Here is a 14936-nt window from a genome sequence, read left to right as displayed (position 1 = left end):
GAAGTAAACTTCAATAGATTGTTAATGTTAGCCAATGCATCAATTCTGTATTTTACTCACTTTTGTTGATCATCTTTGAAACATATGAAGATACTTTTTATAGTCTCTTTTTGTCCAGTTAAAAAAAAAAAAAATGGCATTGTAAAAATAATCCACATGAATTGAGTGGGTTAATAAGTCTTCTGAAGACATGAACGCTTTGTGATAAATATTTAATGTAACTTTTATTCATATATAAGCGACAATTCAATGCACACTGAACATTTCAGATATGATAAAAGTGTAAATGTGTTTAATGCTAAATTGACTTATGTATTTTTATATTTTTGAATTTCAATGCACAGACAAAAAATTTGTTTGGAAGATGGAAGTCATAGAGGATTGGAATGACATGAGGGTGAATAAATGATAGAATTGTCATATTTGGGTGAATTATTTCATTAAACTTCAACCCTTTGATGGTCAATTAAGAAAACAAACTTCAAATCCATGACAGAAAACAGATTGACTGCAGAAGCGTGGTGTGCTTTATTAGCTAATGATTCAAGGTACACATCTTCCTCTAACCCCACACCTACAGAATCAAAGAAACAAAACACATGCAAATAGTAGCCAGCCTTCAGCAAGGGAGGGAGGAGGCTTGTTTATAACAAGACTTTTTCACTTTAGAGGTACTGATGGCCTTTTTTTTTTTCCTTTTACATTTTCCCGTGGCAACCTTAGTGCCTCTGTTCAGTTTTCATAAACACTGAATTTCAGGATTTCCTTTTAACGTATAAAGTGAACCATGAGCCCATCTCTGGTTTTGCAAATGTTTCAACGTTAAAACGTACTTCTTTGAAATGTAGTGTGATTGCAATATACAAAAATAATGGGCTCCAGTTATTTAACTGCTAGAATAGAACAACAAAGATAAATACAATTGTCTGTGACTTATATAGGTATGTATAACTTCTCAGTTTCTCATGCCACAACCACAATAGATTTTATGACATGGGCACAAATTAAATTTCCTAAGAGTAATGAGGACAAACAGAAGCATAACTACTTTGACTAACATAAGTACACATTAAATAGTTTTTTTTTTTTCTCCGTCTGAGTGGATATCAGAGGACAGTAGCTGTATTCAGAAGGCTTCCACATAGTTGGCGGGCAGCATTCCAGTCTTTCCAGTACGTTGCACAGTGCCATACATCCAACCCTCATCAATGGCCTGCACGTTCACAATGACATCACCGTCCTTGAAGGACACCTCATCGTTGTCTGAAGCAGAGTAGTCATACATGGCACGCACGGTTTTCTGGTGAAGACAGAGAACAATATTTAAAAAACAACTTCACCATCAAATAAACAGTGAATATGCCATTACATTTTGGTTTAAGATATTATATGTACAGTACAGCATATATGAATACACATATGATATTAGCGTATACTACTATGATACTGATATTAGCAGTGGTCTCTCTTACTCCAGTGGTTGAGGGATGTGAGGGGACAGAAGAAACGGTGGTCTGTTGTGTTGCCACAGAGGAGGATCTCTGCTGAACCTCAATCGTCTTGGTCTGTGTGTAACCTATTTGACACAACAGCACAGATTTAATGTTACACATTTCTCGGGCACTAGTTAGCATTCAGGTTTTGCCCTTTGTAACTTCCTATAAGCCGTTTGCTGTCATTATTCATTATATTCGTTATATTATATACCGACATGGTAGGCCAGATTAACAGTTTTACATTCCACACAAATAAAACAAGCTGAATTATTCGATATTTGTTTAATCTATTTTTGTCCATCTTTAATGCTGCGATGAAACTGAAGTACTGACAGATTCTCGCTCTTCCATATTGTGACACGTCTGAATGAAATGAAATATTGAAAAAGATTTGGGACTTGGTTCTGGATTTTGAGATGTGGGCATTTGTGGGCAGCTTGCAGTTGATTGCCAGAAAGGGGTGGAGTTTAAGTGGATCTAAGGATTGGAGAAGTCTAGCATGTCACCAGAGAGTCTAGCATTTCACTGAAAGATCCAGTTACAACATTTGAATTAAAAAATTACCAAACACATGGCTAAATCATTTACAAAAAGGTCACTGACATGCATTCAGAAAATAAATTGCAGACTATCAAGCTAAACCTAGGGTGAAGGCAAACCAAGCAGTTTAAACATGTACCGTGTAGAGCGGAGACACCAAAGCCATTGCTGTAGAGGGATGTGTGGTGGTCCACATTCTCAGACACCTCTGACTTCTCATCGCCCACACCACTCATTGCGCTGGTGGAGCGGGAGTGCTCCTTACTGCGACGCTGGGCCTGGACTGAACAATGGGACAAACATGTCAACGTTACCAACTCTTTGACAGACTGCCTTTAATCAAGGAAGTTGGCAGATAAATATGCATCCAGAGTAGTTCCAATCATCAGAATCAAGTATCTCAGAGAACTGTTCTAATAATAGGCCTTTTAAGTGACAGCAGAGGAGTGTCCTACCTGACATCATGTGAAGACTTCTGGACTGTATGTTGTCCTCAGCAGGGTCATAGTCAAAGACAGAGCCGGGGTTTGTGCGCCACACACGCAGGTCTTTGAGGAAAAAGGTAAGTCAGTTTTATTATACGTTTCTATTCAAAACTCACTTGGTTCCTTGTATGTTCTGTATATGTCATGTGTTTCTATATTTATAGGAAGTGTGGTTAGTGTGTACAGGACACAGTGCATGTCAGCTGACCAGTGGTGGTCTCCTGATCGTGCTCCTCTGCACGTCTCCTCTCCATCTCCACCACACGTCTCTGGATGCCGCGGTAGCTGATGTCACTGAAGTCCTGGGTGTTTCTCTTCACGCGCTCAGTGATGGGGTCTGAGATGGTGGGGGTGAAGCTGCCCTTGCTCTTCTCAAATTCCTGGTGGTATTTGACCTGAGAAGACCAACAGACAGCAAAACATGAGGTGGGAGAGAAAGAAACTGCTACGGTTTTAATTGCTTCAAAGTAGACATGAAATGGAAGTTGAGACTGTCTTCCCCTTTGAACATATATCCAAGAGAAATAAAACTGATTTTGTATACTGGGAATTGTCTATGATCTCACTGGAGAGGACGGACTATTGTCCCATTATCAAAGAAGAGATCTCTTCACTAAGGCAAGAAGAAACTGATTTTTTTGGATTCAAGATTAGAGAGTAAATGAGTTTAAATTATGTGTACAGATTAATCATATATAATAGACTCTGCAATATTTAATTAAAAGATAAGAAGAGTCAAATTTGATTTCATTGTGACATTAAAGCTTAAATAAACAACAAGACTTTTATCCTGATTTTGAATTCAGGCCTGTCAGATTTCACAGAAAATGACACTGTGTATAATGGACACAGACTTAAAGAGATTAAACATGTTTGATTTTTTTAAAAATGATTTTACAACAAATATTGTTTTCATTTGTCATTAGTCTCCTAGCAATGAGGCACATTTTTCTGAGTGCAAATCTGTTTAAATTTAAAAGGATTTAAAAGTCGAGTAGTGTTTTCCAGTCTTTTGATGCACAGCTTTGAACTCATACTATAAATTAAATCCATACAGCTAAAACTATTATGAATATTAATTTTATGACACTTCTGAGTTTCTGTTCTTAGAATTTTTGTTGTCAAGACTACTGACAGAAGATAATATTGCATTGTGCAAAAATATATATAAAAAAGGTATATTGCATCGTGCAAAATCCTTAACCACGTAACATTCAACTCCCAAACATTTTTGAATGCAACATGTTGACCTTCATAAAATAAAATAAAAAAATAATTTCCTTGCAATATACTGCTAAAGGTCAAGATTTAAAAGTCATCTTACTCCAGAGATGTTACGCTGAGTTTCTTTAACACGTCTCATCTCAGGGGTGTCCAGCACAAATGCGGCCTTACCCTGCACCTGCTTACGGAAGCTGTCCGAGTACAGAACCTGGACAAAGGACAACAGAGCACATACATATATTAGAAACCATATCATTCTGGATTATGATTATGTGTCAACACCCTCTGGAAGACACGCCAGGAAATCAGGACATTAGCCAGACAAAGGAAATGAATATGACATCCATCAACACAACCCTGGGTGTTATTGTGATTTCAGACAGATGAATTAGAAGGATCTTCAGAGGGTTGGATTAAAAGTAGATGGGTCCCGAAGTGAAGGTGTGTAGTGATGATGATCAATTACAGATTTAAATTAAGCATATGGAAGAGTACAGTTAATATTATTAGCCTCCTAATTGAAATGAAGGTATTAGAGTGGTTACATTTTCACGTCACACACACACACACACACACACTCATGTCCTGTGGCTGTGAGTACCGAGCTAATCTGCAATTGGTTCCGTTTGACCCTCTCCATCTCTGGAGTGAACACCACAGGCGTTCCCTTCACAGAAAGGTCCTTATACAAGACCTAGAGCAGAAAAGAAGAGCGTCCCAAGTGGCCAGTCAGAAACCGAATACCTTGACACACAAGTCTTTGGAGATCAGTCACATCAAACTTCACACACAACACACAATGAGCTTATATCCCAGATTTAAAAAAAAAATAGGAACCTGTTTGGGAAGGGAAAACAACAAATGTGGGATACAAGAGCTCATCTGATATTGGATTAGCAACAATGTCTGGAGATGAATAATCCCATAATTTTTTAAGAACTCACAGCAGAAAGGGGACCTTCACTAAGGTGGAATATGAAGTGGTTATCTAATTATATTAGATGAAAATGGGGTTTAAGCATTACATTTCATATGCTTTAATTGTTTTGCATCAGTGATGGGATTGTATAAATTGCAAATTAAGAAGTACAGTATACTGGGAGCGTTAATGGGATCAGAGCCACTCTCAAGTAAACCCTGTGGAGCTTCCACTACCGAGCTGATGTGCTTCTGATTCTCTTTGACCCGCTTCATCTCGGGGAGGTCCGGTATGGCTGTGCCTTGACCCAGCGAATCCTTGTATTTTATCTACCCAAGGATCAATTTCGACATATCAAATAAACAACACAAACATGAACCAAAACAGCGAAAAAACGAACATCCACAAAGACAACATACATAACAATATTAGCTCTGTTCCAAACCCTTAGATGCCTACATAGCCAGCTGCCTTCTAAAATTTGGTTTTAGGTTGCCATATTTGTACATCTCTTCATAAGCAACTGCTTCATTTTCATGTTACAAAAGACAGCATAAAATTACATAAAGGTGCCAAAACCTGGAGCATGCTTTAAAATGCTTTCTACATAGGCAGCTTGATAGGTTTTGGAGCAAAACGACTGCATTGTTAAAGAAATCGATAATGTTGTTGACAATACAAAACTAGATATTAATTTTTTTGTAAAATAAATAAATAAACAATAACTGAAGTAAAGTTTATGGTACCTGATTGGTACCCTTATTATTACATGATAGAATCAGTTGCTAATTATTAGCCTACATCTACATCCAGTATTTACCAAGTATTACTGAAATAAGGGAAAACAGGATTTTGTCACATGAGCTAGATGAGAGTTACACAAATTGTTATAAATGATGGATTTGATGCAGTGACATATTGCTAGGGTCACTAGAGGGACTAGTATAAACAGATGGAGGCTAAAAGGTTTTCTTAGATGAAGGAGAGACGAGGAACAGGGAATGTTTTAAGGGTGGGATAGAGGGTCACACCGTAGTGTACCGTGCTAATATTTTGCTGATTGCGTTTAGCTCTCTCCATCTCTGGGGTTTCTGAAATAGCTGTTCCTACTCCCAAATCTTCCTTGTATTGGATCTTTAAGCATGAAGAGGCAATGGGGCAAAAAAAGGTAAAAATGTCAATAATCATTTGAATATTAATGTTTAAAACCAAAAGACAAAACTTTGTTGAAATAAAACAAAAAGACACCTGGAAACAAAAGTGAAGAAAATGTCAATGTAAGAAAAAGAACATGGATATTAAGCTAGAAAAAAATGTGGTGGAGTAATTAAGAGGGAAGGAGGGTGAAATGAGACTTTAAAGAACGAGAGTATAAATCTGTCAGAACAAGAAGTCTTCTTTAAAGAGAAAAAAACACTACCGAGCTGATGTTCTTCTGAGTTTCCCGTACACGCTTCACCTCGGGAAGGTCGGCTATAGATATGCCTCGACTTACGGAATCCCTGTATTTAATCTAATACACATTTCAGTCCATTAGCAGCATGGAAGAGTTGTGAAAATGACACATATGCATAAGATTAAGAAGAAAATAGAGGTTGAGTGTTTTAAACAATGCAGCACTAGTCAAGTCTCGGGACCGGTGTCAAATGAAGAGGGAAAAATGTATGGGCCATGTTAATTTAAGTTATTTAAAATGATGAGAGGAAGAGGCTATTATTTCAACTCAGCGAGATGTTCAAATTGTAAACTGATATGAGATGGTATATATTAAAATGATTGCTTGTGTTTGATATTAAATTTTTTAGGATGCTGACAGTATTTTGATTAAAATCAGGGGGCATATTTTTGGGACACTCCAACAGGAAGCAGGGTGAATGATGGGGTCACACCGCGGTGTACCGTGCTAACAGCCTCCTGATTGCGTTTAACCCTCTCCATCTCAGGGGTTTCAGATATGGCTGTTCCTTGCCCAAGCTCCTCCTTGTACCGGATCTTTGGGATTGTACAAGCATAAGGAGGCATTAACATTTGTCTTTGTAATCTCTTGGGATAAGTAGTTTTCATTTGTTTTGTCTGGGGACGCTTCAGAGTGTTCTTTTTCAACATTTAAACCAGACTAAACATTTGAGGAAAGGACAAACAAAGAAACAAAAACATTTCAAACACATCACAGAAAGACAGCAACACGAGTAAGACGTCAAATATGTAAATATTAAGCTTGTAAAATGGTTAGAGATATTATTTAGGATGAAGAAAGGTCAACAGCATCAAATTTGATGATTACCGTTAGTGCCTTTGCTAGTTTATGACAAGTTAATAACTATATTAGACCAAGGTCTGTTTAGGATATCTACATTTACATGATATAAAAAGAGTTAACAAGAAATGTTAACTTGTGGTTGCAGTACAGAAAAAACTAAAAGGTGGTGTAAAGCAAGAAATGAGAACAGAAAAAGACCAAAAAAGGTTTGTGGTTAGAATGTAGAAAGAAAAAAAAAAAAAAAGGCATTGGGCAGTAGGTACCGAGCTGAAATTCTTTGTATTTTCTTTAACACGAAGCATTTCAGGGGTGTCCTTTACTGCTGAAACTTTGCCCTTACTGTTTTTATGGTCAATCTGGTACTGAAGCTAAAAAGAAAAGAGCACAAAGGCAGTCAAAAATGACACAAAAATGCAGCAAGAGAAAACAGAGCAACCAAAAATTTTCAAAATCATTCGATAGAATTGCAATATAGACAACTACTGTAACTAAGCCAGCATAAGAAATGTGGAATCTGCCTACTCTTTGAGCTTTATTTCTTAGACAAACAGGAAAGACAAGGACCAAAGACAACAATGGGTACAACAACATTTTTAAGATAAGATGACTAAAACAGGAACATAATATGGATTGAACAGACATAAAATGGACTGGCTCAAACCCTTGAAGAAACACTTACAGTGCTGAAGTTCTTCTGGTTCTCACGCACTCTTTGCATCTCAGGAGTGTCCATCACAGGCACATAGTGGGACATATTCTTTTCAGCTTCCTCCTTGTACTTTTTCTATAAGATAAAATACAAAACACAGAGATTCTGAGTTGACAAAATTGAGTTGTTCATGAGATTACACTTTAATAATCAACAATAGCGTAGCGATAGCGTAAAGACTTTCACTTTCCATTAATAAGGTAAAAAAAAAAAAAAAACTTTTACAAATGTATAAAAGTCTTTTTGTTGAATTTATGGTAAATAACCTTCAGAAACCGTTCACTGTCTATCTCAAGAGGTCAAGCTGAAAAAATATATGAACTGCAACCAAAACGTGTCTGCTGTGTGATTCCCTGACTTTCTACCAACACACATGCAATAAACATCAAAACGTACAAATTTTATAAAAACCAAACAATCACAGCATTTTACAAAGATGCAATCCTCATACCTGGCTCACAATGTTCCTGATCTGCTGAGCGTGGAGGATGTCAGGGGTGTCAATGACGGTGGTGTATGTGCTTCTGTCATGCTCAGCACTCTGCTTGTACTTGGTCTGGAAAAACAATTCAAAACAAATGGATGTATCGATCAGTGTTGAAATGTTGGCGCTGATCTCTGAAATACTGGAATTATGGCTTGGAGATCATTTGTGTACCTGACTGAGGATGTCTGTGGCATTCCGTGCCCTCAAGAAGTCTGGAGTGTCATTAGCCAAAGCCAACATGCCTTTTCCCTTGATATCTTGCTCCAGAGATTTCTTGTACTCTCTCTGCAGGAATTAGGCAGACATCATCATACTCATGTGAGCATGTACATAGGTTTGTTTATCAGACATTTTTACAATCACACCAAGAAACATTCATGTGGGCTAAAAACTCTCACTCACAAACACACACACACACACACACACACACAAAAGTAAAAGAAAATAAAATCAGCAAAAATAAAACCTGAAAAGAATAAGAAGATATTAACATTGGAGCTGTAAATGAAAACTAAATAAATTAAGGAACGGAAAGACAAAATGACATTTAGGGGGAGTCTCAATGGGATGAGCTGAGTTGCTTAACCAAACCTAGTTAGGCGGCGCATCACAAGGAAACTCCATTAGCTTGATTAGTTTTCTCAAATGGACTCATTTCTGCCTGATTAGTGTGTTGAGGAGAAAGTGGCGTTGAGGCAGAGCACTGCAGGTAAGACATTTCAGCTGATCTTTAGCCATCCTACCTCACAAAGGATATGAGTAGCATTCTTTGCTCTCAGTAACTCAGGAGTTTCCTCCAGCACTGTAAGCCCTTTACCCTTCACCCCTTCCTCTAGATCCCTCCTGTACTCTTTCTACAAGGCGGAGAAGAACAGAAAGACACATAGCAGACACATAGACATTGACACAGTACTTGTGCAGTACTGCACTCATTGTTATTTCAACATCACCAAGCATTTGCTCTGACTATGAGTTAAAGCTTTACATTCATATAATCAAGGTGCATGTTGTCCATACACCAATAGAGTAACTAGGCAAAATCTACTTAGAGCAAAGGCATTGCTGAGTTTGAAAAGCAACCTGATAAAGACATAAACAACATTTATCAGAAATCTGACAGGCAAGAATATTGACAAAAAAAAAAAAAAACATTGTCTGAGACTCTTTAACATGTACATTGCTTTTTTTTAGCAACATTCATATGATTTTTGAGCCAAACCAAGATCTAAAGAGGTTATAATAGAATTAAAAATATATATGTAATAAGATGAAATGTTTTCATGTACATGCTCAGGGTAGCCAAGATCTAAAGGATCTAAAGAGGTTATTTAAAAAAATAAATTGTTATTTAACGTGCATGCTCAGTATAACTGAAGTAGAGTGGAAGTAGTGGACATAGGTTTTTTTTAAAAAGATTCCAAGGTATATGACCATAAATGATTTGAAAAACCTTAATAACAGGGTTCCCACACTTTTTATTCAGTTAATTTTAATGAATTCCTTAAACTAATTTTAAAGAGACACAATTATAATTTTTGGCCAAGCATAACTTTTTAGTACGTTGTTAGTTTTCACAACTTTTCCTGGCCTAGAAATCCTGCCCTGGATCTAAATTTCCTATTATCTCCAGGTTTTCCATTATTGTGGGAACCTTGTGAAAAAAACAAGAAAACAAACACACACAGATGATGGAAGGGGAAGGGTATTACAGTGGAAGGATGGTTCATGCATACGAACCAAAACTTACTTGGGTGTAATGGAAACTTCAAAGACACTCACTCATGTAAGGATTATTACGTGTATGTGGTCTTAGTATTATTACCAGGATGGGAAGAAGAGAATATAAGGGGCTTCATGTTACCTCGCTAACAATTTTCGTGGCGTGTCTGACATGCATCATCGCAGGGGTGACCTCCAACCCAGAGAGGTTCTTTCCTTTCATTGTCATCTCATAGTCCTTCTTATACTCTTTCTATCCACCGCAAAGATAGAAGAGTGAGAGATACATGAAGCTTCTGGAATACGGCTCCAGTACACCATGGTCATAATGTTTTGAGTATCTTGATGTTCAGTTAAACTGCTTTCTCCCATCAGTGTGTTGAACAGTTCATTGAAACTATCAAAATACTTATAAAACTATAAATACATGACACAGATAAATGCCTACCATAAATCCATGGGTCTTGGTCAGAAATTGTGGTGTCCCTATTACTTACCAGCATTATAATATTTGTATCCACATAAAAGCAGTGTTTAATAGCATTTCTCAGTCGTTCACACTGGGTTACAAAGAATTCTTGAGGGATATGTACACTGCCATTTGTTCTGTAGTGAATACTATAAGCTTGGGCAGCAGTATTTACCTCACTCTGCAGATGCTGAGCCTCCTTAGCAGTTACATAAGTAGGAGTCTCGAAGTCCAGCATGGCTTTGCCTCTTTCTTTCTCATATTTCTCCTTATACTTCACCTGTAGTCAGAAAAGCCCAAAGGTGAGGAACATACAACAGAAAAAAGCTGCTTAATTTAATGGTTTACTAAATGATGCTAGCTAAGCAAACACTAAAGCTTTCTTTGCATACTGAATATTTTTGTAGTGTATTTTTTTTTACTGGTTGTCAATTAATTTGCTGTATATGTTCCTAAGCACTGAGACAGAGAACATAGTTTACTATAGGATTTACAGTGTGGAAAATTAATTAACGCAATGGATGTTTATGGTGTTTTCACAATATAACATGTCTGAGGTTTTAATAATGAAGTGACGTGTTTTTACAGCTTTGTTTTTACATGATGAAACGATGCCTTGTAAAGCAGTTTTACAGGACACACTAACCCAAACAAATAAAATGTAAATGATAACTAAATCTTTCATAGATGCATGAGTCTAACAAGGTGGATATAATGAAATAAACAGGTCCAATAAGTGTAGAATCAGTCTTGGTTTCACACACAGAGAAGTAGGTGACATCGGCTACAGAAAGCTCCAGAACTGGATGGGACTTACTTGACTCTGCAGCTCTGAGGCCTCTTTGTGGTGAAGCTGCTCAGGTGTGTCGGGTATCATATGGTAGTGACCCCTACTCTCCTCAAACTTCTTCTTGTATTGATACTAAAGAGGGACGGCCAATAAAGCAGCTCAATAAAACAAAAAGGAAATCCAGTGCTTCATTTCTCCCATGTTAAAAAGGCCCAAAATGACCAAAAAAATGAAAAAAGTGGGGACCAAAAACAAAGAAAGACTAATGACTGTCATGTTCACATTCCATGAAGGAAGCTGTATATTGACAAAATGGCAGTGATAACTGAATGAATTTTTTTGTAAACTTCAAATATTCTAAAGTCAAATTATGTAATACCACATATCATTATATTATATTAAATATTATAATATCAGAATTGCTATCCCAAGACTAAAATCTATTCCAAGAGTAAACCCACTCCTCTTAGAGCAGTTAAACCACACCAGAACAAACCTACAGACTGTTGTTACTTAGTATGTTATACTGATTCAAATTCATCAGATGTACATTTTACCCATAGCGGGCCATAAAGTTAGCCGAAATCTCTCAAGACTTCCTTTGATAATGCATTAAGTAATTCCTTCTAAAGCTTTCAAGCAATGCCCATCAAACTTGATACCAGGGACCTGTGCTGGATTGATTTTTCAGTCCCACTCCCACAGAAATGTGTTATCTTGTCCAGTCCATGTTCTGTCCCACATAAAAGTAGCCTATATAGAATATTTACCCCAGTACATCCATGAAATAGTAAGGTCCATGTCACCTAGCTATAACATCCTTGCATTTTCTTTATAACACCCTCTCATTTTCTTTATCGAGCAGTTATAGCTCCTTTCACTCAAATATCCCTTCACATTAAGGGAATAATTGCTCATCCAGTGGCACTGCGAAGGGGAAAGATCCCTCTCAACTGTGTACTTTTGGGTCTATGATTTTGTCTAATATAAAAATAAAGGGGAACCTGAGTCTGTCCGCGCTGCCTTAGCTGTCAGAGCCCTAAATACCACCTCACTGCTCACAACATACCAGGCTGAGCTCATGGAGGATATAAGGAGGCAGATTGATGCTGGGTCAACCGACTCAGCATTGTGGGAAGAGATTGCAGATCTCAACCTGCACTCATTGAGGCAATGCAGGCAGTGGTTCACCCAAAACAGCCCCAGACCAGAAACAAGGCCTCATTTGCGGCAGCAGCGGCTAAGCATCAACCAGCTAACCCTCAGGGAGGCAAAAAGAGGTGGACGACCTAACCTGTGGTCTGGGTTTAATTAAAAGAGGGACAACAGGACTTATGGAGTCTCTGTAGCACCCCTCTGCACAGCACAGGAGTCTTGTTCCCCGCCTCTAGCAAAGAAGCAATGGAGTGTGGTTCAAGAAAAATGTTCAAAGGAAGGAAATTCTCTCATTGAAGTGTTGGCACCAGTTCATCTAGTGCCCCACATGCTGTTTCTCCCCTCTCAACCCGAGGGATTAGGAAAGAGAAGGTACGAAAGTTTACACAAGTGTTTCCATTTGAAAGAAATAAAAATGTTTCCTGTGCATCCAGGCAGTGGGACAAGGGGACAGTTTTGTGTGAAAATAAAAACAAAAATGCACACAAATACTCCCAGATAAGAGCTGCAACCCCCAGGTTACTCCCTGTACTTTGTGATTCCCAGGGTTGGGGGGTGGGGGTATCCACCCCATTCTGGACTTGCAAAACCTCAACAAACACCTCAGAAAGTAACAAATGCTCACAATAAAAATAATAAAGAGGCCAGAGGCCGGTTTACATCTGTAGATCTGAAGGATGCTTACTTTCACATAAGTATTTACCCAGCACACAGACATTCAGGGCACAGCCTGCTAATTTTTGATAGTTCAATTTGGTTAGACTCTAGACCCAAGAATAGCGGGGTCTCAGAGTGTCAGTTCATTTGGACAATCTCTATATAATCTATATCATGCATCTCTATCAGATTCGTGGTTGTCTCTCCCTTTTCCAGAGAGGGACAAAAGTCCCATTCAGACTATGTTTATGTCTTCTAGGGCTGATGGCCTTGGCAGTGTCTGTCATCCCATTGGGACTGCTGCGAATGAGAAAGTTTCAGTGCTGGTTTGCAGAACAGCGATTATGTTCAAAGCACCACCTCAACTGCAAAGCGATAGAGTCATCACATTGGCTGCGAGCTCTTTGCTGCTGTAGAGATCATGCTTTTCTCGAATCAGGGACTCCACTGGGAGAGATTTCTCTGAGAAAAGTAGTAATGACAGATGCGTAGCTCACAGATGGGGGTGCAGTGTGTGAGGGCAGAATAGTGAAAGGAAAATGGCCCGTCTCGCTACAGAACACACATATACTGTAAACTTCCTGGAACTGTTTCTAGCATTGAAACATTTTGTGGAGTTCCAACGAAATCACCACATTTTAGTCAGATGGCGGTGGCTTATTTAAATCGCCAGGGGGAACACGTTCTCCACGGTTTCGTACTAGTCCATCGGGAATACAGGTCTATACTTCCTTCAGCCAGTTTTTACTCCGCAGGCTTTGTAACCACCTATAATGCCCTAGCAACCACTCAGAATGGCCTAACAACTGCCTACCGACCACCGATAATGCTCAAGCAGAACACATTAGCTATGGAGGTATATAAAGCATATGTAGCATTCAAACTTCAATCAATGTAAGTATTAAATCTACAAATCCTTAAAAATAAACCCTTTGCCAATTGTTTTCACCTGTCCAATTAATAAGTCCAATTGTTATCCATAACAATAACCTTTTTTAATGTTCAGAGAAAACTATGTAAACATTCATGGTTTGCATTGGTAGGCTTTCCTTTTCTAGTTTATTGTGCACACATTTGAATGGGAATTAAAAAGGTAGGTAGAAAAAAGTGCATCCAGAGAAGAGAGATTAAGCTGGGAATGTTGTTAAAAGTAAAAAATTGAAGACAAAAAATGAGATGTTAGAGTGCTTTTAGGCAGTAGGTGTGTTAATTAAAAAAGAAGGAGGAGAAAAAGGAAGAAAAGACTAGCACTAGAGTCACGTGTGAGCAAAAATGGAGACTGTTAAAGTCTAATGCTAGTAGCAGTACATTTAAAATTGGATGAGGGTCACTACCAAATGATAGCCTGGAATGAGTAAATAGTTTAAATGAGGGCTTTCTATAGGGATGATAGATGGATCTTGTGATATTACATGAAGATGCGATATTTTATTGTTACAGTGTGTGAGATAAAGCAGTTTTGATGAGAGGGAAATGAAGCCATCTTTAGAGCTCTTACGTCACTGGACAGTTTGCTAGTGCTCAGGTTGTGTTGCATGGACAGAGACTCTGCCATGTCCGTAACGGGTTTGTGAATCTTCTTCAGGTCACCTTTGTACTTCACCTGCGTGATATATACAAGCAAACATGCAGCATGATATGAAACACCTTCAATGTGATATTTGATTGGTAAAATACAGTTCATAATGTTTTTTTAAAAGATTGAATCACCTCGCTTGCAAGTTCACTGGCATCCTTCAGAGTCTGATAAATCTTACTGTTCTTCAAATCATACTGTGGTCTCTTTCCTTTCATCTCCTTGTCAAACTTCTCCTTGTACTTCAACTTTTGACAAAGGACAGTGACATTGTTAGATGCTGGTAGTGGTTTGATCTCTGTCACATGGTGCCAAAATGCTTGCAGAAGCACAGAGACATGAATATCCAATAAACAGATTCATGCAATCATCAAAAAGTGACACTGAAGAGTCACGTTACAACAGGGATTCAGTTGGGTCTAATACAGTATGATTCAATCAGGTCATGTT

The 14936-nt window shown here is 38.1% G+C and overlaps 1 protein-coding gene across 9 annotated transcripts in view; it reads right to left on the bottom strand.

The window, feature by feature from the left end:
- Positions 1–504: 504 nt before the first annotated feature.
- The window catches only part of neb (nebulin), a 57231-nt gene continuing 42799 nt past the window's right edge, over positions 505–14936 (bottom strand). For 4 of the 9 annotated variants that reach the window (XM_026218262.1, XM_026218265.1, XM_026218264.1 and 1 more), the window contains 21 exons: positions 14621–14734; positions 14409–14513; positions 11126–11230; positions 10484–10588; positions 9982–10092; positions 8864–8974; positions 8292–8405; positions 8085–8189; positions 7604–7708; positions 7188–7292; positions 6564–6656; positions 6085–6177; positions 5706–5798; positions 4901–4993; positions 4347–4439; positions 3846–3953; positions 2730–2916; positions 2492–2584; positions 2176–2319; positions 1473–1576; positions 505–1300 (listed from right to left, as the gene is read on the bottom strand). In XM_026218262.1, coding sequence (XP_026074047.1) covers positions 1127–1300; positions 1473–1576; positions 2176–2319; positions 2492–2584; positions 2730–2916; positions 3846–3953; positions 4347–4439; positions 4901–4993; positions 5706–5798; positions 6085–6177; positions 6564–6656; positions 7188–7292; positions 7604–7708; positions 8085–8189; positions 8292–8405; positions 8864–8974; positions 9982–10092; positions 10484–10588; positions 11126–11230; positions 14409–14513; positions 14621–14734 — 2355 coding nt within the window. In that variant the 3' untranslated portion in view covers positions 505–1126. The remainder of the gene's footprint in view (positions 1301–1472; positions 1577–2175; positions 2320–2491; positions 2585–2729; positions 2917–3845; positions 3954–4346; positions 4440–4900; positions 4994–5705; positions 5799–6084; positions 6178–6563; positions 6657–7187; positions 7293–7603; positions 7709–8084; positions 8190–8291; positions 8406–8863; positions 8975–9981; positions 10093–10483; positions 10589–11125; positions 11231–14408; positions 14514–14620; positions 14735–14936) is intronic. The other 5 variants (XM_026218266.1, XM_026218267.1, XM_026218268.1 and 2 more) reach the window with 5 other exon arrangements.

The sequence above is a fragment of the Carassius auratus genome, chromosome 34 (genome assembly GCF_003368295.1).
Source record: "Carassius auratus strain Wakin chromosome 34, ASM336829v1, whole genome shotgun sequence".
Lineage (NCBI taxonomy): Eukaryota > Metazoa > Chordata > Actinopteri > Cypriniformes > Cyprinidae > Carassius > Carassius auratus.
The sequence above is the reverse complement of the archived record's forward strand: the minus strand, read 5'-3'. Positions and strand labels throughout refer to the sequence as shown.